Below are 25,045 nucleotides of genomic sequence, written 5' to 3'. Positions count from 1 at the left end.
ACTGCAATGCAGCAAGCATCGAGATTTCAATGGCACCCACTGTACTTTCATACAGTACTACATTCCCATTGCAGTGCTGTCTGGGCTTTAGGAACCATCCCTTATTTTGAGTGCAGAAGTAATTCAGTTTCCTTTCCCCTCCTCCTTCCCCCCAGACACTGTGGTTTAACAACAAATTTGTACATAGACTCATGCCTCTGAAGCTGTAAACCATATTTCCTACAGAATATTCATTGGTAATTGCATAGAATGTAAAGGAGATTTGACAAAGTCATAAATATCCAAGGAAACTGAATGGCGTGTGAAGGAGTAATAAGCTAGTAATATTGGCACAGATGAAAGGACATTGACTTGGAATTACATTAAGTGTGTGGTAAGCATTCCCGTTGTCCTTGTGTAATTTCCCTGCATGGCAACTTGTTCTGTTGACAGTAATCCCTTATATGTCTATGTCGTTGCCCAGCCTGCGTTAGCAATGAGAAGCATAAAACCCCATTGCTGAAGTAATTCTTTAATAATATTGCCATGTGTGCAGGTAACAGTGGTAGAAATGGATGATACAAGTAAAGGAAGTTTCTCCTTCCATTTCCTGTTGAGCACATATGAGAGTAAGAACTCCTTTTATTTTCTCATTTACTGGGAAGGAATAAGTAGGAAGCACTTTCTCATGCTACCAGGGAACTGTGATCTCAGTGGATTAATTTTGTTTGCTCATACAAAGAGTTACATTACCAAGTATAGTAGCTTGATTGCTCACGTTTTGAGATTTCATTAGCGTAACCTCAGTTAATTCCCAACCAGGAAATTGATGCAGAAGCTTGTGTTCATCATCCTAATTCAGCAACTTTCCTTCATTGAGGCAAGAGGGTGGAACATAAAGTTGATTATTTAACTGCAGGAATCTTTAAATCCTGCAGAATTGCTTAATTTATGTACTCTGAATTCTTAAAACAAGAACTAAGGAACGTACACAATGCAGCCCCAGTGCTTTTGCATAAACAATCACACGCACTCTGAACAGTCTGGGCTGTAATCAGTGCCTCTCAGTTTCTACTTGACCAGCTGGAATCCAAACAAGACACATTAAGCCAGGATTCTCTTCTCTTTGGGGTAAAAGTTCTAATCTACTGTCAGACCAGAACTGTAGGTGTTCAGATGTCTGAGCATGCTAGAGTATTTGGCCCTATCTCCAGTAGAAACTGAGCTGTGTATGACAACCAGTCTCACAACTGAACACAGTTTGGTGTTTTCCGTGGAGAGGATCAAACCATGGTCAGCACCCACTGCACAAGTGTGTTTGATGCCTCATTCCAACACGCTTTCTGCATCAGCTTTAAACACAGGCTGGCCCCAGATGAGGCGGGGAATTGTAATTGGTATTGGATGCCAAACACGGGGCAGCTTCAAGGGCTGACACAGCCTTTGTCAGTATCACTATGGCATAAACTCATGTTATCACCACTTGCTAAGCACATAAGGGCTGCATTCTGCCCTCTCACTTACGTTTATGTTAGACCATTTTAACTCCAGTGACTTCATTGAAGCTGTACCTGATTTACTCGGGTGAGAGGTAGAACAGGAGCAGGCCACATAGTATATTAGAGCACCCATTGCTCCAAAACCCTTTTATTTCCTAAGCTCATTCTGCATGCCCGTTGTACAGATTTCCTTTGCACCTTTCCAAAGGAATGCCCACAAGTGATCCAATGGCACAACATGTACATGGGAACAATAGGGAGAAATATTTATATCTGAATCTACTAGTGTGGCATAAGTTTGGGGCCACATACAGGATATACTCATATGAGGCTGCATTGTTCTTCAAACCATCTAAGTTAAAAGGTAACATCTGCAAATAATTGATATAGCTGGCCTGGCAACTCCCTCAATTTTTTTCCTCTGTAAACATTTTCACATCTGAAAATTTCAGCTGTGAAGCAAAACTTTGGCCGAGGTTTTGTATGTTGGGCTGCTCTGAATTTTTAAACCAGAATCGCCCATTCCTGGACTTCTGCAGCCATCCGGGCTTGTAGCAAAGCTGTGCTGCATGTATTCAGTCCTTCTATGTGGGAGTGATTTGTGAACAACAGTCCATTGGTGTCTAACTCTGGGAATTAAGGCCCTCTTAGCTCAGTACAAAAGTGGGCTTGTGCTTCAACTAACCCATTAGACTCACAGGACTCTAGATTCAAAGGGTGGGGGAAAGAAATTCTGCTAAAGGTTTGTGACCCTCTGCTTGGGTGGTCTCCATGAACCGATCTGAAATGAGAAACTCCCCCTTAGGGTGCAAGGACTCCTCTGAGAGCAAGATCACAGGGAGCTTAGGAATAGTGCTGGAACTGGAGAAATAACATGAAACAGCTCTTACTTAACAACAGTTGTGGGAGCAAAATGTTTGAGAGAGGGAGCAAAAGAGAGAAAAGCAGAAAATTCCCTCAAGCATCTTTTTTAACAGAGATCAAATGATGTTAAGAGAAGTAGTGTGGTCTGCTGGCTAGAGCAGAGAGCTGCAAGGCATGACTTCTGGGTTCTATTTTTGCCTCTGCCACTGACTTCTTCTGTGACCTTGGGCAGACCGATTAGGTAGCCATTTTCAAAGGCACTCGACTTCTTTTGACTTACAGTGAGAACTGGGCACACGACTGCCCTGTGTGCCTCCACAACGTCTCTGTACTTCACTTTATCTTTCCTTACAATGGGTGTATTAATATTTACCTTCCTTGCAGAGCTGTTGTGAGGTTAGTTTAATTTTCGAAAGCAATTTGAGATCTTGGACTGTATAAATGCAATATGTTACCATTAAGGAGATCCAAAAGTAAAAGACTTTCCAATTCCAATAGTTCCACAGGGGAACAAGACATCTTTCTTAAGAAAATGTGATACTGTTAGGCAAGGTGGAAGAATTTTAGAAAGATGCTGTTTATCCTATCGCAGAGGTGGGTTGTTGCAAGCGATCAGAACCTTACAATGTTCTGCCATTTATTTTTACCTTCCTGTTTCTCTTGCTCAGCTTATTGAATCCCTGCAACCAGACTAAATGGATGATTGAACACAGCCTTCCTCAGTTCTTTGATTGAGAATAGTTTTGTTCCACCTTTTCTTTCTCCTCTCCACACAATAAAAGTTTTTTTCTTTTAATATCATAGCAAACTTTCCTGTGCCTTTCTTTGCACCTGCACAATCTCATAATAAGCTGTACTGCACTTATTCAATCCTACCTTAAATGTCCTGTCTTTTATCTCCCAAGCTCACTATCTGGATAAGGTAGTGAAAGGTATGGTCTTCCTTCCTCTTTTTTCCTGTTGTCTTTGTGTTTTTTTTAAAAAATGCACCGTGAACATGCTGTCTTGAGGTTGCATCTTTTACTCATTGTCACAAATCTTTTGTTAATACCTGGAAGGGTGAACGTTCCGGTCATTTCGGTAGGAAATGTGTCTGGAGCGTCATCCTTTGTAGATGCTGTGATCTCGTGTTAACATTATATCAGTGTTCCCTTCCTCTCTCCCTCCCCTCCACAACATCTCTCATCCCCCACCCCACCCAGCCAGGTAATCAGTCAGGAGGAAAAAAAACATGTCTGTCAATACAGCAGGTGCCCTACGCAGCGTTTGTTTTATTAAATGTATATGATCCATATGGTAACAAGCAGGTGAGTGTGTTTTCTGTATGAAGTTTCTAGATTTTGATCGCTAGGTGAGAAATGTTCCCGGGGGTGCTTAAGGGGAGATATTTTTCTTTATATGAAAATGCTATGGTCTTTGGGCCAACTCCTCCAGTTGTGTAAATCAGTAAAATTCCATTGAAGTTCATGGAATTGTATTGATTTACCCTAACTGAATATCTGGCCCTACATGCCTGTTTGTATTGGTAAAACAAGTCTGGAGCCTGATTCTGATCTCATCTTGGTGTCAATCAGAAGGAAACGGAGTTACGCTGTCAGGAAACCAGTGCAATTGTTTTTCACATCAAATTCAAAACAGTTAGTTGTTCCTATCTCAGAGCCACAATTCATTATCTGATTTAATTTATGAAATTGTAGCTGTAGTGGCCAAATTGACTTTTAATTAGAAATATTGACTGCAGTCCCAAAATGTGCAGTAACTATATAAGATGCCGAAACAATGAACATTTCCCAGATAAGTATAACAAACGGACAATAAATGTGATTGTGTTGGACACAAATGTCCTTCTAGGTGGCTGCTGATACCACACAGAACAGTCAGTTTCCCATTTTAAAAAAAAAACAGCTCAAGGAAAGCTTTTTCTACCACTAACTTTAGACTTCAAAATCCTTTATGGTTGTGAGCAATCAGAAATGGTAACCAACCATTGGAGGTTCATGGAGAAAGACAAACATGCCAAAATATTGGTCCAGTGAATGGTTAAAAGGAAGGGTTTGTCTGTAGGCTTTCACTGTGTGACAAAAAACATGGTGGTCCTGACAGCTGCACTTCTCCAGGTGAATTTATGATCTGGCATCTGTTTCCTGCTTCATTTGTTATTAAAGTGCATGTTCAAGTAGAACCACAAATAGGGAAAGTCTCTGAGTGGCCAGCCATGTCTTAATGATAAGGAAATGTCAATGGTTTCAACAACTAATTAGTCCTTTCGTGAGAGAGCAGCACCGATGAGCAGTGTCTTTTCTTGAATCTATGGCTTTAGATTGACTATCTGTTCAGTGGCAGTTAATTTTCTCTAATTGCACAGGGTCAATGAAACACTCTTGACTTGCTTTAAACTAAAAAAAAGGGAGGGGTCTTTATTAAGATTAAGGAACATGGCTCTTTGTCTTTCTTTATGGAGTAACAGTGTTGGCATTCTTAAAAGAATATATAGGTCAGCACCAGGCGGTGTGATCAGAACCTCTTGCTAATGTTGTACATGTCAGTGCTTTGCATTACAAAAACTCTCCGGATTTCTTCCTTTCATCTCCATTTGCACTGGAGAGGATTGGATCAAAAGGTAACAGATAAGCACCCAGGGGAAACAGAAGATGAAAAATCATCTTGCAGAGCCTCTCTCCTTGAGATTCAGGGACCAGAGGTAATGAGTAGCCCCGCACACTGTCCCATTTTTTAAAATGTCTTCTACAAATATACCCTCTTGCTCTGGACAGCCTTTTGACTGATTCTAATTGCCAGGAATAAAGTCACATTGTACTTACTGAATTTTGCAGTGGGTAATGGGTTAAGCAACATATTATGAATAAACCATTCACTTGCCATTTACATCGCATTCCCTCCTTTAGAAGGATTAGCAATAGCTGAATCTTTCAACGTACATGATTTTTACTTGGCTAAATGCTCGGTGTGCAATTTTCAGAATTACATTTCTCATGCCATTTTGGCTTTCTTAATTATTAACATGTTTCTGGTTGAAATCCCTCCCCAGCAGTCCTGGCTTTTTGAGGTTGAGTAGGATTGACTGCTGGCTTTCCTACTGTTTTAATGTAAACCAGTGAGTCAGTCAAGGCTCTAGAATAGGCCTCTTCTTGTTTCAAAGGGGGAGAGCAAATTTCAGGAGCAAACTTCAACGTGGGTAAAACCAAGAAGTTCTTCACTAACAAAGGGCTGTACTGAAATCAGTTCATCTTATCACTGGCATTGGGCCCTCCAGACTAAAGTCGCTTTTTCAAAACTTATAGTGGTCTTCCTTAAAAATTCATTCTGTTTGGAAGTTTCTCCTTGTTTGAGAGAGTTTCCCTATCCTAAATGCCACTGGAACAGATAATATAACTCAGGATAATTCATACCTGGTTAGTGGTGAATAACTCTCATCTGAAAAGTTAATCACCTAAATCTGTAATAAGGCCCCTAAATAAATGGTCTGAAATTAAAAGGTGCTGCGCATCCACATCTCCCTTTGAAGTCAGTGAATTTTGTTGAGGGTTCAGGTCTTCTGAAAATCATTTCACTTATTTTGGTGCATAACTCTATGCACCCAAGTTTGATAAGTGCTGAATTCACAGCTCCTGGTGCAGTCACTTGCCAAATCCTACTTGCCCAATTAGTATGGGTGTATTTACATGAGTGAGACAAGCAAGATTAAGCCTTAATATACTAGGAACCATCTGATTTTGGGCTCCTTCATCCCTCTCTTAGGAGCATTACTCTGCTGGCCCATTGGTTGAGTGGTTTTAAAACATTTTACTGTGTTCCCATTGTATGGAAAGATCTGTTAATGCCTTGCTTTCCCTTGGAGCACACAGAACTTTTCTAGATAACTTTAAAGTTATTGTTCTTGTTTGCAACCACTGGTTGCATTCCTCGGAGTTGCATCCAGCTGTGGCCACCTGGATTCAGAACTCCACTAGGTCTGGTGAGACACATCAGGAGGTGCATCAGTGCCTTTTTTCATAGCCTGATAGAGGAAAGACAAAGAAGAGAATAAATTAATTCTCCTAGCGCTACTTGAAGATCAAACCTGAGTAAGTCTTATCCCTTAAGCCAAATTTTATATGGCAATGAGGCTTAACTTGAAGGAAGTACCAACTACACTTAGTTTATAATTGAGACTAATTAGGGGGCCTTAATTTTTCAGATCATTAACAGGGTGTTATTCTGGCTACCAATCGTAAAATGGCAGGGTAATCTCTTGCTAGTTCTGGTGAACGTCCCTGTGATAGTATGACATTCATTTTTGTCTAGTTGAAACAAGGCCCTTTTTTTCCAGCGTACTCATGGTCGAAGCTGCTTTTTGCATCATATGCTTGAAGTCCCCATGGATGGGCAAAGCTGCCTCCCCTTTTCTCTTAAGACCAGTTTTTATAGCAACATCCGCAAGTGTTTCAATTAGAAACCCACATAGGACCCAGTCTTGCACTACCTACTCAGGTAAAGCTCCCATTGACTCTGTGAGATCTCCACAGATTTAGGGACAGCAGAAATAGGTCCTTAAAAGTTTTTTTTTTTCTAAAACCCCATTCAGATTTTAAATTCCCTCTCCCGTCCAAATTTCAGTTAATAAAAACTAGCAGGCAAAAGCACCAACCATCAAAAACCGCAGAGCTTGCGAAACACGGTGGCCTGGATCTGAGGGGAATGTACAGAGCATGTATATTCCAGCCCTGCTGATAGTCAGAAGTGCTTCTCAAACACCGGATTATCTTGTGGCTTTAGTACATAGGTTTTATGGAAAGGTGCATAATACTGTGTGTACTCATATCCATGGCATGGTGAGCGTAGCCACGTCATACACTACAGAGACACGTAATAAATAGGATGTATCATGCACTTTGCCTGCCCTCTGCCCACCAATCTCTCTCCTCTAGGTGCTAGTCCAACATTCCAGACTTCTGAGTCCCAGCAAGCAGCCCCAGTTGAGATTTTTTTTAAGCCAACCTGACAGACAAATGTTTCTTTCTTTACCCCTAAATTTCCCCTCCCAGCCAGTGTCCCAGGATGGAGAGGATTGAGTCCTCCACCCCCATTTCAGTATGTTAAAACATCACAACCTTAGTGTCTGAAATCTTACAGCTTGGCAGGGGCTAGGAAGAGGAGCTTTATCCCACTGGGAAATGGAGATTCACAGCTTCCCAATGGAACATATAGCACTGGCTCCTGGCCCTGGAAGGGCCCAAGATACTATACGTTGGAACGTGCTACTCAAAGTGGTGGCACCGGTCCGCGAGCCATCGGCTCCCAGTCTGCGCGCACATTGGGGAAAAAAAATGCCTGTCCCCCACATCAGATAGCTTGAGAAGCACTAAGTTAGAGTACTGACATTGTGTATATCATACACACACACTTTACTGGGGCGAGTTTTTCTATCCATCTTCTTTCCAAGCCACTTGTCATAGTTTCCTTGGATTCAACTGGACAAGGTTCAGTGGGAGTCATGAAAATCCGTTCAGGTTGAGGTAAAATAGGTTTTATATATATAAACATATTGGAAATTTCATCCAAAAGATGGTTAAAAGAATGTTAAAGTTGCAAAGTCAAGCTCCCAAAAGTGAGGAAATGACAGAATTAAGGTTTAATTACATGATCACATATTTTTTCTTCAGGACCCCTGCCTCGTTCCGTGCACAGGACAGACTGTGCTAGCTGAATGAGCAGTTATTCACTATTTCTTTTTATCCTCACCGTTCAGTGTGTGGGCCCATTTGTTGTTTACTGTGCAGGATCCAAGCCCTGCACTGAATACAGAATTATTAATTTCCTCATGGAGTTTTCTATGAAATGTTACACACACACACACACAATCCTCTGGCGCTGGTCCCTCCCCTTCTGCAGGGAAATTCTTGTTCTCCACCCTTAGGATGGAGCATGTGCAGTTGCTGTGGGGGGATGCAACATGTGGAGTCCAGTTGACACATAGTACCTGTGAGGGGGATGGAGCATACTCAGTGAGGCAGCATCTCTGGAAAATTTAGCTGCCGGACTTTACTGAGCATGTGCAGAATGTGGAATTTTTTGGTTAGAGCCTTATAACTTGGACAAATTTGAGCAGATTTTCATGGTGACAGCAAAATCCACAGCTCTGACACCAGGATGACCCCCTGCCAAATTTCAAGTCAGTGCTCCAAGACATGGGGACACTAGAGTTTGTCAAAAAGAAATGGAGTACTTGTGGCACCTTAGAGACTAACCAATTTATTTGAGCATAAGCTTTCGTGAGCTACAGCTCAATTCATCGGATGCATACTGTGGAAAGTGTAGAAGATCTTTTTATACACACAAAGCATGAAAAAATACCTCCCCCCATCCCACTCTCCTGCTGGTAATAGCTTATCTAAAGTGATCACTCTCCTTACAATGTGTATGATAATCAAGTTGGGCCATTTCCAGCACAAATCCAGGTTTTCTCACACACACCCCCCCACACACACAGACAAATCCACTCTCCTGCTGGTAATAGCTTATCTAAAGTGACCACTCTCCTTACAATGTGTGTGATAATCAAGGTGGGCCATTTCCAGCACAAATCCAGGGATTAACAAGAACGTCTGGGGGGGTGGGGTTTAGGAAAAAACAAGGGGAAATAGGTTACCTTGCATAATGACTTAGCCACTCCCAGTCTCTATTCAAGCCTAAGATAATTGTATCCAATTTGCAAATGAATTCCAATTCAACAGTTTCTCGCTGGAGTCTGGATTTGAAGTTTTTTTGTTGAAGAATTGCAACTTTCATGTCTGTATCGCGTGACCAGAGAGATTGAAGTGTTCTCCAACTGGTTTATGAATGTTATAATTCTTGACATCTGATTTGTGTCCATTTATTCTTTTACGTAGAGACTGTCTAGTTTGACCAATGTACATGGCAGAGGGGCATTGCTGGCACATGATGGCATATATCACATTGGTGGATGTGCAGGTGAACGAGCCTCTGATAGTGTGGCTGATGTGATTAGGCTCTGTGATGGTGTCCCCTGAATAGATATGTGGGCACAGTTGGCAACAGGCTTTGTTGCAAGGATAGGTTCCTGGGTTAGTGGTTCTGTTGTGTGGTATGTGGTTGTTGGTGAGTATTTGCTTCAGGTTGGGGGGCTGTCTGTAGGCAAGGACTGGCCTGTCTCCCAAGATTTGTGAGAGTGTTGGGTCATCCTTCAGGATAGGTTGTAGATCCTTAATAATGCGTTGGAGGGGTTTTAGTTGGGGGCTGAAGGTGACGGCTAGTGGCGTTCTGTTTTTTCTTTGTTAGGCCTGTCCTGTAGTAGGTGACTTCTGGGAACTCTTCTGGCTCTATCAATCTGTTTCTTCACTTCCGCAGGTGGGTATTGTAGTTGTAAGAATGCTTGATAGAGATCTTGTAGGTGTTTGTCTCTGTCTGAGGGGTTGGAGCAAATGCGGTTGTATCGCAGAGCTTGGCTGTAGACAAGTGTGTGGTGTGGTCAGGGTGAAAGCTGGAGGCATGTAGGTAGGAATAGCGGTCAGTAGGTTTCCGGTATAGGGTGATGTTTATGTGACCATCGTTTATTAGCACTGTAGTGTCCAGGAAGTGGATCTCTTGTGTGGACTGGACCAGGCTGAGGTTGATGGTGGGATGGAAATTGTTGAAATCATGGTGGAATTCCTCAAGGGCTTCTTTTCCATGGGTCCAGATGATGAAGATGTCGTCAATATAGCGCAAGTAGAGTAGGGGCATTAGGGGACGAGAGCTGAGGAAGCGTTGTTCTAAGTCAGCCATAAAAATGTTGGCTGTGGGGCCATGCGGATACCCATAGCAGTGCCGCTGATTTGAAGATATACATTGTCCCCAAATGTAAAATAGTTATGAGTAAGGACAAAGTCACAAAGTTCAGCCACCAGGTTAGCCGTGACATTATCGGGGATAGTGTTCTTGATGGCTTGTAGTCCAACTTTGTGTGGAATGTTGGTGCAGAGGGCTTCTACATCCATAGTGGCCAGGATGGTGTTATTAGGAAGATCACTGATGGATTGTAGTTTCCTCAGGAAGTCAGTGGTGTCTCGAAGGTAGCTGGGAGTGCTGGTAGCGTAGGGCGTGAGGAGGGAGTCTACATAGCCAGACAATCCTGCTGTCAGGGTGCCAATACCTGAGATGATGGGGTGCCCAGGATTTCCAGGTTTATGGATCTTGGGTAGTAGATAGAATATCCCAGGTCAGGGTTCCAGGGGTGTGTCTGTGCGGATATGATCTTGTGCTTTTTCAGGGAGTTTCTTGAGCAAATGCTGTAGTTTCTTTTGGTAACTCTCAGTGGGATCAGAGGGTAATGGCTTGTAGAAAGTGGTGTTGGAGAGCTGCCGAGCAGCCTCTTGTTCATATTCCGACCTATTCATGATGACAACAGCACCTCCTTTGTCAGCCTTTTTGATTATGATGTCAGAGTTGTTTCTGAGGCTGCGGATGGCATTGTGTTCCGCACGGCTGAGGTTATGGGGCAAGGGATACTGCTTTTCCACAATTTCAGCCCATGCACGTTGGCGGAAGCACTCTGTGTAGAAGTCCAGTCTGCTGTTTCGACCTTCAGGAGGAGTCCACCTAGAATTCTTCTTTTTGTAGTGTTGGTAGGGAGGTCTCTGTGGATTAGTATGTTGTTCAGAGGTATGTTGGAAATATTCCTTGAGTCGGAGACGTCGAAAATAGGATTCTAGGTCACCACAGAACTGTATCATGTTCGTGGGGGTGGAGGGGCAGAAGGAGAGGCCCCGAGATGGGACAGCTGCTTCTGCTGGGCTGAGAGTATAGTTGGATAGGTTAACAATATTGCTGGGTGGGTTGAGGGAACCATTGCTGTGGCCCCTTGTGGCATGTAGTAGTTTAGAAAGTTTAGTGTCCTTTTTCTTTTGTAGAGAAGCAAAGTGTGTGTTGTAAATGGCTTGTCTAGTTTTAGTAAAGTCCAGGCATGAGGAAGTTTGTGTGGAAGGTTGGTTTTTTATGAGAGTATCCATTTTTGAGAGCTCATTCTTAATCTTTCCCTGTTTGCTGTAGAGGATGTTGAACAGGTGATTCCGCAGTTTCTTTGAGAGCATGTGGCACAAGCTGTCAGCATAGTCTGTGTGGTATGTAGATTGTAATGGATTTTTTACCTTCAGTCTTTTTGGTACGATGTCCATCTGTTTGCATTTGGAAAGGAAGATGATGTCTGTCTGTATCTGTACAAGTTTTTTCATGCAGTTGATAGATTTCCACTCCATATTTACATGGACAAATGACATATTTTGCTGCTAATCTTGTCCTTGGAAATTGCTGAACCTTTTTAGCTGAAACTTTAAAAAAAAATCAGTCTGAGACAGACATTGAGCACAGACATTGAGCATGGAAAATTTCAGCTCAAATGTCTAAAGTTTGGTAAAGTTACAAGCTGCTGAAGACAGGGCTACATAATGGGACATGTCAAGCAGCCTTGACTGTAGGCAGAGCTGCCAGTTCTGGCTATAATAACATACACACATACACACACACATGCTTTAGAGGTGTGACATACTATGTGTGTGTGTGTGTGTGTAAATGTAAAAAGGTCATTTTTAAAGAGGTTTTCCTGGCTCCCTCTGATGCTTGTTCAGTTGGACCCATGCAAAGTTGGACCCATTCACTGCCTTTGAAAGCAGATGGATAGAAAAAATAGTGTCAGTAAAAGTGTTTAAATCTCTATTAAACAGATATTACAAACTGAAATGGTGCTTCTGGAACCTGTGCAGAGTACATGAGGGTGTGGTGTGGTAGGAATGCTCTACCAGCACTTGTATGGGATGACTTACATAACTCACTCATGGCCCTGCCTCTTGGGAACAATGCAGTCATCCCAAAGTCATGTCGATAAACTCTTCATAGTAAATCTCACCATCGTGTAGTCTCTCTTCACAGACAGATATGTACATATATATATATATATATATGCATACATATGTAGAAGCAGAGTGGCCCATTGGAGAGGACACTAAAGTGGGGCTCAGGAGACCTAGGTTCTTTCCTTGCTCTGCTGTACCTTCCAGAGCCCACTGCCTCCCAGGCGGTGCTGAGAACTCTAACCTGCCATGGATTTGGGTTACTCCAAGTCCTGCTCTTGCAAAGCAACCCAAAGTGTAGGGTGGATTGCTGCATGCGCTGCTAAAGAATCAGGAAAGCAGACTGCATCCCCACCCCAGAAATCCATCTTTGCAGTAGAGGTGGGGTGCCTATAATATCTATGAATCTAATGTTTATGAATCTATGAGCCGTGAGTTGTAGTCACCAAAGCTGGAAGTACTTGTACAATGAATGTAATGCCCTTCTCCTATTCTACTGTCCCCATTGATTCTGGATGGCAAAAGAGGCAGGAAACCTTATCAATGGGAAAGAAGAGATAAGTAGAAGGCAAAGGAAAAAAGCTGTTTTAAGAGGTTCCCCAGCCCCGTTTCCCAGTCGTCTTCCTATGTCCCTAGTCCTCCTAACAACTTCCAGTGCATTAGAATGTGTGACTGTTTGCCTTGCAGAGGGGTGCCCTGGACTGTGTCATGGCAATGGCAGATGCACTCTGGACATGAATGGCTGGCACTGTGTCTGCCAGCTGGGCTGGAGAGGAGCGGGCTGTGATACTTCCATGGAGACAGCATGCGGCGATGGAAAAGACAACGATGGAGGTAGGACGAGAGTGTATGTGATTTATCAGGCTTCACGGAGCCTTACACTGCTTCTCTTAGCAAGGCCCAGAGCCAGCTGGGAGGACTCTAGGGTGCAAAAGATCCTTGTTCTTGTCAGCTGATGGAGAATGGATAGTGAACTTTGCCAGACTAATTCTGCCATATTTTATATGAATTTAAATTGAATGAATTGGGTGCAAGGGTCTGAGGTTTGTTTATTCTCAGAATAGGCACAGCCCAGTCAGTGGCAGTGCAGGCTTCCCTCCACCCCATCTCCACCTTTGTGACTGAGCCATGACACAGAGGGGTGAGTTTCCCCGTCTGTTTGAAACATGGCCTCTCTCCTGAGACTGCCACCAAGGGTCCTTACTCACCTGGGATGGATGTGAAGAACCAACCTAGAGGCTTAACTAGCTGATCCGCATGCCCCCCAAGCCACCCAGTCCCTCTCAGTCCACGTTTTATTGATTCCAGTTCCATACATAATGAGTCAGGCATGAGAATAATAGCTCAGCGTAATGCAAAGTTAATGTTCAGAGTTATCTCATTACAAAGGAAACTCTGGAACAATGTGAAGGTTTGAATTAGAGGGCTGGAGATGAGATATTAAATTTGAGGCATAAGGGAGACTGCATAATTTGTTTTGTTGTCACTCAGCAAAAAGCTCTGTTAACCACAGTCCGGGCCAGGACCCAGACTGTGAAATGCAGACTGCGTTTTGCACGTGTCTTGTTTTATCGTATTAACAAGAACAGTACAGCTTTTTTTTTAAAAAAGGCCAACCCTGTGATTATCGACTTCACAGGGACCGGGCTTCTGATCGAATATTTAAAATGCCTTTGTACATCTGGCATGGTAAATGGACCAAATTGTCCCCTTAGAAAGATGGGGGGGAGGGGAGACACAGAGCCCCATACAAAGAGTACAAGCTGTAGAACAAAGGCCGCTTATTCCCTCTGATGAAACCAAATACTACTGTATTAGTTCTTTCTATTTACAGCTGACACAAGGCACCAATAAAGTTAGCCACACCATATGTGTAAAAATATGGTAAATATATCCAAGCATAATCCTAGCTTCTGTGGAAAAAAATTGTCGTTTCTTGGAGAGAGGGCCAAAAAATCTCGGAGGTAATCCAGGCCAGAGCAAATGGAGCCCATAAACATAACATCAAAAAGAGCGTGATCAGACTCTGGCTCTGTGGGAATGTAGTCTGAGATTCCATGGTCTGAGGTGTTCACTTCTTATGTGGTGACTCATTGGGTTATTCATTTCAAAGGAACTGTTGATTACCTTGTCAGCCAACAAGGCAACAGATGTAGCCTGGAGAAGCAAAAGGTGAGTGCTGTGTTTATCCTGTGATAAGTGCCGTCCCTTATCTGCAAAAAGAAAAGGAGGACTTGTGGCACCTTAGAGACTAACCAATTTATTGGCGCATAAGCTTTCGTGAGCTAGAGCTCACTTCATCGGATGGGACAGCTGGAGATCACTAGCTTGAAGATACCTCCTGTACCAAGAGCCCGAGGGAGGGTGGCATAGGCACTACGACAGTGGCTCCATGCAGGGGGATCCTCGGGGCTAAATCTGCCAGCTTTCCTGCTGCATTGTTGGGATGGTGCAAAGTAGCCAGAGTGATAGATCTCACCCGTGGTCTTTAAACCTGTTACTTGAAAAATCAGTTTCTACTCTGTACAGCAAGATAACTGGGAAAAGGTGTTCAGTCCCTCACACTAAAGGCTTGTTGCTCTGCAGTCCCTATTAGCAGCAGTGAGACCTACACCACCCCTGCGAGATCTCCCAGGGGAATTGTGTCTCAGGCAGTCACACTGACCCCCAAAAGCACTGAGGGAGCATGGGCCACACTGGCCCCTGTTTCACCCTTTCAGGGAGCACAATGTGCTGGCATGGGGTGCCAGAGCCCTGTCTCCTACAGGAAGGATAGCATTAGTGCTCATAAATGATCTGGAAAAAGGGGTAAAACAGTAAGATGGCAAAATTTGCAGACTGTAAAAAACTACTTGAGATAGTTAAGTCCAAAGCACAAAGCAAACTGCGAAGAGTTACAAAGGGAGGTCACAAAATTCAGTGACTGGGAAACAAAATGGCAGATGGAATTCAGTGTTAATAAATGCAAAGTAATGCACATTGGAAAACATAATCCCAACTATACATATAAAATGATGGGATCTAAATTAGCTGTTATCTCTCAAGAAAGAGATTCTGGAGTCATTGGTGGATAGTTCTCTGAAAACATCCACTCAACGTGCAGCGGCAGTCAAAAAGCGAACAGAATGTTAGGAACCATTAGGACAGGGATGGATAAGACAGACAATATCATAATGCCACTATATGAATCCATGGTACACTCACACCCTGAATACTGCATGCAGATTTGGTTGCCCCATCTCAAAAAAGATATATTAGAATTGGAAAGGGTACAAAGAAGGACAACAAAAATTATTAGGAGTATCAAATAAATTCCATATGAGGAGAGATTAAAAAGACTGGGACTTTTCGGCCTGGAAAAGAGGTGACTAAGGGGGGATAAGATAGAGGTCTATAATAACATGAATGGTGTGGAGAACGCAAATAAGGAGATGTTATTTACTCCTTCACATAACACAAAAACCCGGGTCACCCAATGAAATTAATAGGCAGCAGGTTTCAAACAAACAACAGGAAGTATTTTTTCATACAACACACAGTCAACCTGTGGAACTCATTGCCAGGGGATGTTGTAAAGGCCAAAACTATAACAGGGTTCAAAAAAGAATTAGATAAGTTTCTGGAGGATAGATCTATCTATGGCTATTAACCACGCTGGGATGCAATCCCATGCTCAGGACATCTCTAGCCTCTAATTGCCAGAAATTGGGAGTAGTTAACAGAGGATGGATCGCTCAATAATTGCCTGTTCTGTTTATTCCCTCTGAAGCACCTGGTATTGGCCACTGTCAGAGGACAGGATACTGGCCTACATGGACCATTGGTCTGACCCAGGATGGCTGTTCTTATGTTCTCTTGGGGTAAATAAAGTGGTTTATTTTCACCTTTCCTCACACGCCAGTACAGGGCTAATTTCAGTCTAGCCTTTAAATATTCATCTGTGCATGTGTCTAAACCAAGAGTCAGTTTGGGCCATATTTTTGAAGGTATTTTGTGCCTAACTCCCATCAAAATCAATGGAAATTAGGCATCTAAATGTTTTGGGTTTTTTTAAATCTGGCCCTTTGTTCCCAGAAGAGTTTCTGTATACAAGTTTCTCATACGAGAATTGTGATTTGCATTGAAACAATTTGGGGCTTTGACTCCTGTTCACAGTAAGTGGTGTTTCACTCTGCCCGAGTTCACCATTCAGCTGGTTCTAACGCAATGATACCGTGCAGAACGCTGCCACTGGAAATTCCTTACTGTAATGGGAGCTGGAGTTAAAAAGAATGTGTTCAGGTCCTGGGGAAGTCAGACTCCATGGGAGACAGGTAACAGAAACTCTTCAGTAAAGGGGAAGGCTGTTTGGCCCAAGAGAAGCAGTGGCAAGCTATGGCAGGAGTAAGAGATGTGCTCAGTGAAAGAGAATCTTTGTCCCATTTAGAAAAATGATATTGCCAGGAAAAATCCCAAGAAAAATGTGTCATTGGGCTGGCCTGGCAGTACTGTTTTAACATAGTGGGTCTAATCCTGCTTTCAGTTACACTAATGTAAAATTTAGACTGGATTGTCATCGCACCGGGTTTTACACCAGAGCTGGTATTTATTCCAGGGTCATTACAGGGAAAACAGCAGAAAGTGATTCACCTTTAACTAGGGTGGTGAGATGTTCCAATTTTATAGAGACAGTCCTGTTTTTTTGGGTCTTTTTCTTATATAGGCTCCTATTACCCCCACCCCCATCCCGATTTTTCACACTTGCTGTCTGGTTACCCTACCTTTAACAATCCAGCACAGTTAAGGTTACAAGGGTTGTGTAGGCTGCACCCAAGGAGTCACAAAATTTATTACAGCAAACTGCAGAAGTTTTCTAAAAATGTGCACAGAGAGGAAGATCCTAGAGTGACTCTCTTGCCATTGTTCTGTGTTACATAACCACTCCATTTCAGGAGTGCTGACGCTGGCAGCTCTGCTTCAGCCCACGTGCAAATAGCCGCATGCTTATAACACTGCAGACCTGGATAATTGCCCTAAGTAGCCAAGGATAATTGCCCCTTGATAGGACCTGGGAGTAGATTTAAAGGCCCTTGTAAAACCTTGAGCCTTAAGGGAGAATATAGGGACCATTTCCTTCCTGGAAAATAGATTTCCTACCAGAAATCACCTCTGTCAGAGATTGAGTCTGGGGGAATATCCTACCCAACTCACAGACATGCTGCATATGAGCAAACCTGCATCAGCACTCTATTTCGGGGAAGCTTTCCCCCTGTACGAATCACTCTGTATTAACAGCTGGAGCTTTAGAAATGTTTGGCTAGTGGAGCAATTTTATTGTCTTAAGCATCTTCCAGTGCCCTGAGTTCTTAGGAGAACTATCAATATTAAGCTAGATATCTCCTTTTTGCCAAAGTTTATGTCCAATTCACATGTTAACTTAGGGTTGAGGGGTTCATCACGGTCCTGAATTTATCTGAGGAAGCTAGGTCAGTACCTGGGAAGGGAGTATTCTAGGCTCTGCAAGTAGAGGTGCTAGTTATTTGGAAAGTGGCTGTCTTTTGAGTCAATATTTAACCAATTTCCCAGTAAGGGACAATTTGATGCAGTTAAGAAGGAGGCAAAATCAAGGTCCTGACCATTTATGGTCATTAAAGATCCCATAATACTTTTGGCAAGGAGCTGTTATTCCCCATTCTCCTTTCCTAATTTCTACTTCAATAATTATATCTTCCTACGGGCATTCCCCTCACAGTTTCAGTTGCATACAGAATTTTTCTTTGTTTTAAAGTATTATGCAGCCTGGCTGTGGGGTGTTAAATAGCTATTTTGTTCTCATCCAAAGAATGGTGGACAAAGTGATTCCAGTGTAGCACACTTAAAATTCAGAAGGGGGACGAAGAACATTCTGTAACTATAACACCTTATTTATAATACTATGTCTCAATCTTCATATGAATGAGAGAGATAAGTGTGTCTGAGCCTCCTGCATAAGTCCCAAGCACACTAGTGTGGGATCTCAATTTAAACAGATCTCCGTAGCGATTATGGTATCTGCAGGATATTTTAAAAATATCCTTCTTCATCTAAAGTAACCCTGGCCCATCCCAGGCTAATTAGCACACACAAGCAGCCTGCCGACCTTCTTTTCTCAAATGCCTTCTCCATGTCAGTGGGGCTGCCATATCAGCATGGTATTTTTCTCTGGAGAAGTGAAAAAGGCACCATATGATTCTCTCTCTTCTGCAGCAATTCCTCTTTCCTCAGTTTATGTCTTATTCATGAGACCCTAGCGCAATGTAGCCAAGTAAGAATGCAGAGTTCCAAAGTACACAGGACCTCCTCTTTGCCTTTCCAAGTGCAATTCCATACTCAACTAGTTCTTGCCCAAGAGCTCGCAGCCTGAAGACACAATTCTGTCTCCCTTTCCTCCAACCCCGTCTAGCAGAATAAGATTCTCTCCTTTTTTAAACTGCGGAGCACCAAACAATTGAGCTGTTGCATTTTGCATTTTCGCCTTTCTCTGAGGCATCTGGAATGAGCCATTGCTGGCACAAGATACCAGAGTTGGTGCACCAGCACTCTGCCCTCCTCGGATGTAAATTCTAGGGCCAGGGTCTCAGCAATATACATTGTTGTATTGAGTTCACCACAGTCCACTGACTTCAGAGCTAGGCCAGCTTCCTCCGCTGATCACTCTGTTTGCCACCTTCAGAGGGTGTGGAAGCCCCTTGGCAGACTGAAGAGTATGTAATGATCAGAAGAAGGGAACTGAGGTGCTTTACACTCTTCCTCCAGGAGGAATCTGGCACCTTTTTTCACCATCCTCCCTGCTTTTCTTTGAGGATGAAAGTGTTCTCTTTGGCAAGCTGGTATGAGAACGAAGCGTGCTTTTGCAGTATGTAGGGCCAGAAGGGAAAATAATGGCAGGATTGTAAAAGAAAGAGTGTAAAGAAACTGATGGAATCCCAAAACAAATTTGTTGGCTGCGGACAAAATGATGGGTGCTTTGCAGTGCTTAGTGATTTCAGATTTTTTGTTTCCTGCATGCTGTTTAGAACATTTACTTAATGCATGCAAGGCTTTTATAGCACAAGAATATTGTCTCCTGGACATGGTAGGGGAACTTTCCAATTCCCTGATCGCATAAAAAATGATACAGTAATGTGCTAGCTAAATTTACAAAGGCTAAGGGAAATATTAAGATCTGAATGCACCTGGGAAAACAGCCATCATAAATTAACATTTATCGTCACGAACACATCCAATCAGACAACAGGGTCATCTTGGAAGAACCACAAACTTCTAAAGAGAGGAGGAAACGGCAAGCTTTCCCTGAAAAGATCTAACAGCTGTTACACAGTGATTTCTTATAAATTATTGGCTTTTCTTTCTTTGTCTTTGAGGAGGGCTGTTAGTCACCCTTCCCTCCAGTAAGAGACCAGCATCACTAGTTCACATTTTCAGGGAGTTCATTTCTCCTGTGACTCTCTGGTGGGACAGCAGTTGTTGTGCAGTATTTGTGCTAGGCAGTCATCTTGCTGAATGTGTGAGCGTGATGTGGAGCCATACATCAGGACACTCAGAAATGGATGTCACTGAGCCATCTCCATAGCCTCTGTGTTCAAGCCAGGGAATTGGTGATCTAGGAGTGACCTTGGTTGTCTCAATTCACATCTGATGGCTGGGCCTTACCAAAATGCCTCTTGCTGGTAGATTCATAGAACAGCACTTGTCTTTACCTCAGAAAGAAGGCATAATGACACTGTAGTGGTGCAGAACGAGGCAAAGGAAGGGGTGCACCTTCTCTCGACAATCCTCAGTAGAAGAAATGGAGAGATCCCATGTTCACATGACTTCACCACCACCACCACTTCCACCGTAAAGAGGAAATCAGAGGATAAGGATAGCTAGATAGTGTGACTACCATTATTATCTTCGTATTATAGGCAGTTAAAGAAACCCGAGTAACACATATTTACTGTTAACCCTCCTCCCCCTTCCATCCCACTTCATTGTCTCATTCATGTGCTGTGATAAGCAAGAGTGTGAGCTTGTCCTTTTTATAACTTGCCTGTACAGCACCTACCACAGTGGGGCTCTGATCCTCTGAAAGAGGTATGTCTGGAGGGAGTTAACACAACTTATTATTCTTGCTGTTTCATAGATTCTAGATGCTGATGATGTCCCTAGCCTCTGTTTTCCAGAAGCTGGGAATAGGCAACAGGGCATGGAACACTTGATGATTACTCTGTTCTGTTCATTCCCACTGGGGCACCTGGCATTGGCCACTGTCAGAAGACAGGATACTGGGCTAGATGGACCTTTGGTCTGACCCAATATGGCCGTTCTTATGTTCTTATGCTATAATACAAATAATGATTGATTATTTTTTGAGCCCATACATGTGTACTGGGCATTTCAAAGAAGGAAGTAAAGACATAGTCCTGTTCTCAAAGAGTTTGGACTCTAACTTAGTACATAAACAGACAAAGTAAAAATAGGGCAGATGGGGAGGGAGGGGAAGAACAAAGGTTACAATACTAAGATGAGATGGTTGCTCAGGAAGGAATGGCCCCCTGTCCATCGTTCTGTTACATTTGTGTTGAGTTTTCCTTTGACTCCTCACCATTTTTGCAAGATCATTCTAGTGTAGGTCCAGATGCTGCAATGTGTACACTGACTAGTGCTTGTAGGTGAAATTCAGCTCTGCACAGAGCTCCAGCACAAAGCTTATTGGCTGCTTAAGTCCCATAGGTGTAAGCTTTGTGCTGGCCCTCTGCAAGGGGTAAATTTCTTTGGCTTGTGCTGTGCCAGAGGTCAGACTACATGATCACAATGGTCCCTTCTGGTCATAAAATCTATGAAGCTATGAAGCAGCAAGAATAATCAGCTGTGTTTACTCTGGCCGCAGATGTGCATCTGTTAAAATCTCCATCTCTTTGCTCTCCACGTAATAAATCTGAAAACATTACAGGGCAAATAATTATCATTGCGACAGATAATATCAAGCTGTCATTCTATGGAATGACGGAAAGATAGGAGTGCCTCTTACTCTTGTACAGGCAAAGGAAATGCTCCTTACTGCATTAGAAAGGCTAACAGATTTTTGTTGCTTCATATGTTACAAAAGGTTTTTCTTAGGCACTGTTCCTATTGAAGGTCTGCGGCAAAATTTCCATTGTCTTCAGTGGGAGCAGGATGGAACCTTGAATTTATCCCGTGTATGCTTCCAATATCAGGGTTCATCAGGAACTTGTACCCTCTTTCAACATGAAAGACTCTGTTTTCATGGTTTCTGGCTAGTATTAGAGGAGTCATGCTCCAGAACATTCAGTCTGTGTAGGTACTGTTCTATCCTTTCCCGTGGCCCGTATGTTCCATCACAGTATTCCACATGCAGCACCCATCATAGTTTGCTTAAACACATAATAACACCTCTAGCTGAAGGTTATTTGCATTCTGCTTGTTGATGTTAGCATGACGGATTTTTGTTGCAGCATCCATAACTCTGTAGAAATGCTCCATTATTCAATCCTGGCGAGCTAAGATGCTGCCCATTAAATCACCCAACACAATTCTGGGGCCATGAAAAGTCACAGCTAATTTGAAATTTTATTAGCTCTCAGATGATCTTGTTTACTGCAGAAGCAGTCTCTTGAAACCAGCCCTTTACCTCTGTATAAAACTCTGATCCTGGCATTGAATGCTGAAGCGGAGAGTCTTGGAAACGAATCACTAGGCTGCATGAGTCTTGAAAGGGGAAGCAGATCCTGCTGCTCCTGGGAGCACTTTGCAGGCAGCAAACACTGAGGTGACCGAAAGAATTCAAGAAGAGGAGTCCCATTGTTGCTTGAAATGAATTCTCCTGCGATACACTTGTGGGTGTGAATGTGACATGTAGTTTTAGTACTGGGGAAAAAATACCTCACACTTATTTCATCAACGTTGAGAAATAAATTGAAAACTTTTCCTCTCCTTGTAAGCAATAATGCCCACCAGGCAGATCATTTCCTAGAAGCTAATGACTAGCTTTGTGCCTCTGGCTCTTAATCCCATCTCAGCAAAGAGGGCTTTGAGAGAAATTAGAGTCCAGACAGGAAGCTCACAGGCGATGCTGTATAGCCACAAAGCATCTCTGTTTGCTCAACAGCCTAACCCTTCCAGAATGCTTAGAAGGGAAAGGCAGGTCATCAAAATCCAGGATTCTCCCCTGTCAAGTGCTCCATCCAGCTAGCCATCAAGGAGGTCAGTGTCCAGACTTGGAACTCCATGTTGTTATTATAAACCACCCAAAACATTTTTTAAAAGGAAATTACTTGTGGCCTTGTTTCTGTAAGTCTTCGCATGGTGAGCAGTCGGGAAAGCAAGGTGGCTGTGCTTCAGCTAACCTGGAAGCTGTCCCAGGGATGCAAATAAGGCACAGGGTTAGCATAGTCATCCGCATTGAACATGGTGACCTAGATCTTCAAAAGTGACTACTGATTTTGGGCACCTCGATTTATGGGTGCCCAGTTTGTGACACCTTAAAGGGGCCTCACTTTTAGAAAGTACACATCACTGAAGCACCCAAAATCACTTGTCATTTTGAGAAATCTTGCTCTGCACAGTCCATGCCCCTTTTTGTGTGTGCTCCCTCACTCTCACACAGGATAAAGAATCAGTGGGGTGAAATGGAGAAAGGGGTGTATGCGGACACATGGGTTTAAGTTCACCCCAGCATGATGGTGAGGCACCGAGGGGAGCACTCCCTTCTTTGTCACCTTTCTCATTGCTGGACAGGAGTAGCGTGGTGGCCTAATTAATGCAGGGTCCTGTGTATCTTTATTTGTAAGTCCCATTTCTCCCTTGGATGAAAGTTTGCACTGAATAGCTAAAACCAGCATGGCTGGAAGTTGAAGCTAGACAAACTCAAACTGGAAATAAGGCACACGTGTTTAATCGAGAAGTTGATTGTTATTATTATTATTACTTGTATTGAGGCCCCAGTCATAGTGCTAGGCGCTACATAAAGACGGAATAAAAAGATGGTCCCTGCCCCCATTTGGAACAGCTTCCCAGCGAGGTAGATCCTCCATCATTTGAAGTCTTTAAAACAATCCTGGATGGCTTTCTAAAAGATGTATTGTAGCTCAACCGCAAATTAATTGGGCTTAATGCAGGAATCACTGAGTGAAATTATCTGGCCTGTGTTATTCAGAACAACCGGGCTAGATGATTGTCACGGTCTCTTCTGCCTTAAAGTCTCAGAATAGCGCCAGCAGGATGCTTTGGAGCGGCCTTTTTCCTGGTGCCAGGAAAGCAGAAGTCATGCTGCTGAGCAGACTGTCCCTCTGGCAATCTAGTTCCTCCTTCATGTCCCCCACTAGTTGAAGGGATTCATTGAAAGTAGAGAGTCAGGTGAGGAATCTTGTGGTTACTTTTGAAGGGGATGCACCATGTAGTGGATGTGGTAGAAAAATGTTGGTGTCACAGTCTCCACAGGCTACAACTTTAATTACCTGATGGAAACCTTTCGACAACAACACATGCCTCATGGTTTGATTACTGTAATTCCCTCCACATTCAGGATCCAGCAACAAACTCACTCACTGATCTGTGCAACCTGGGCATATTATGGCCACTGTATACCCTGCCCCTACGTCAGTGGATTGACTTTAAATTAGCACCCTTGGCTCATATTTGAGACCTCTTCCTTGAGCCTCCCCCTGATGGATAGTTATGCTCTTATACCATCCACCCTGTTAGGAATTCTGTCATACCTCTCAGGTCAGCGTGCCTTTTCTGCACTAGACTGTAGTGTGCAGTACTCATTTCTGTCTCAGTCCATCATCCCACCTTTAAAAAAACACCTCCTGCCATTGTATGTCTCGAAGGTGTTTTGGAGTAGGACCCATCTGGCCTTGTCAATATCTTCTTCCCCCATTCTCTTTGCCTCTCTTTTCACACTGGGCCCCTTCACTTGTTTTCATCTCTTTTGGATTATCGGAGCATGGCTTTTATTGCATTTTAATTTGTTTTTATGCATCTGTGTAGCTCCCTGAGCAACTTGCTTTGTGGGGAGGGCTCTTCATAAATGTCACTTTATTCTTACGACTTTGACAAGGAAAGTAAGAGCTCACAGGATGTGAGGAGACACAGCTGTATGCAACATCATTTATTTCTTCTTACCGTTCACTGAAAGACACCACATTGATAACTGATTTTACAGTAAAAAACAAATGAAAAAGATATGTGGATGGGTGGCTGAACATCGTTATCTGTTATCGGGTTTAGTTTAACGCTTGCAGGTCTTTGGGATGTCTCAGACACAAGCAGCCCCTACATTTTCGAAGGTGAAAGAAGTTTAGCACTATAGCTTCCATTAAAGCCAATGAGAGTTGAGTAGCTAAATCTGCGTTCAACTCGCAGGGAACTTAAGGGCTATAAGATGTCAATGACAAGGTCCATTGGTGTAGTTATAGCCAACTCGGAAAACATAGGACTGAAAAGTATTAGGAGAAAGGCTAATCTGGTTCCTGGTAGCCTGGTTCCCAGTATTCCTGCATCTCATGAAGACAGAAATTCCTTGCCATCTTACAATTTCAAATCCCAAACTGCAGCTCTCATGTCTGAAATAAAGACAGGGTAATGAAAAGGTATGGTACAGCAGGTTTGCCAGCCTCTCACTACAGTGTCTGCAGCCTTAGAAAACATTATTAATGTGTGGGAGCAAATGACAAGGTGTCATCTCACTTGAAGCTGTATTCTCTACAGTAATGGGGTGGGTTTTAAAAAAAAACCTGCTAGATGTAGATAGGCATATTAGAGTTACACAGTTCTTTATTTTTTAAACTGTGTCTCAGATTCCAACTTAGATTCAACCTTGCAAAATCCTGCTAG

The 25,045-nt window shown here is 43.0% G+C and overlaps 1 protein-coding gene across 4 annotated transcripts in view; it reads left to right on the top strand.

Annotated features, from left to right (window-relative positions):
- TENM4 (teneurin transmembrane protein 4) overlaps positions 1-25,045 on the top strand; it is a 448,178-nt gene that overhangs the window by 308,264 nt on the left and 114,869 nt on the right. For 2 of the 4 annotated variants that reach the window (XM_077842124.1, XM_077842098.1), the window contains 2 exons: positions 3,248-3,274; positions 12,875-13,021. In XM_077842124.1, the coding sequence (XP_077698250.1) occupies positions 3,248-3,274; positions 12,875-13,021 (174 nt within the window). The remainder of the gene's footprint in view (positions 1-3,247; positions 3,275-12,874; positions 13,022-25,045) is intronic. The other 2 variants (XM_077842106.1, XM_077842115.1) reach the window with 1 other exon arrangement.

Source organism: Eretmochelys imbricata, chromosome 1 (genome assembly GCF_965152235.1).
Source record: "Eretmochelys imbricata isolate rEreImb1 chromosome 1, rEreImb1.hap1, whole genome shotgun sequence".
NCBI lineage: Eukaryota > Metazoa > Chordata > Testudines > Cheloniidae > Eretmochelys > Eretmochelys imbricata.
The sequence above is the reverse complement of the archived record's forward strand: the minus strand, read 5'-3'. Positions and strand labels throughout refer to the sequence as shown.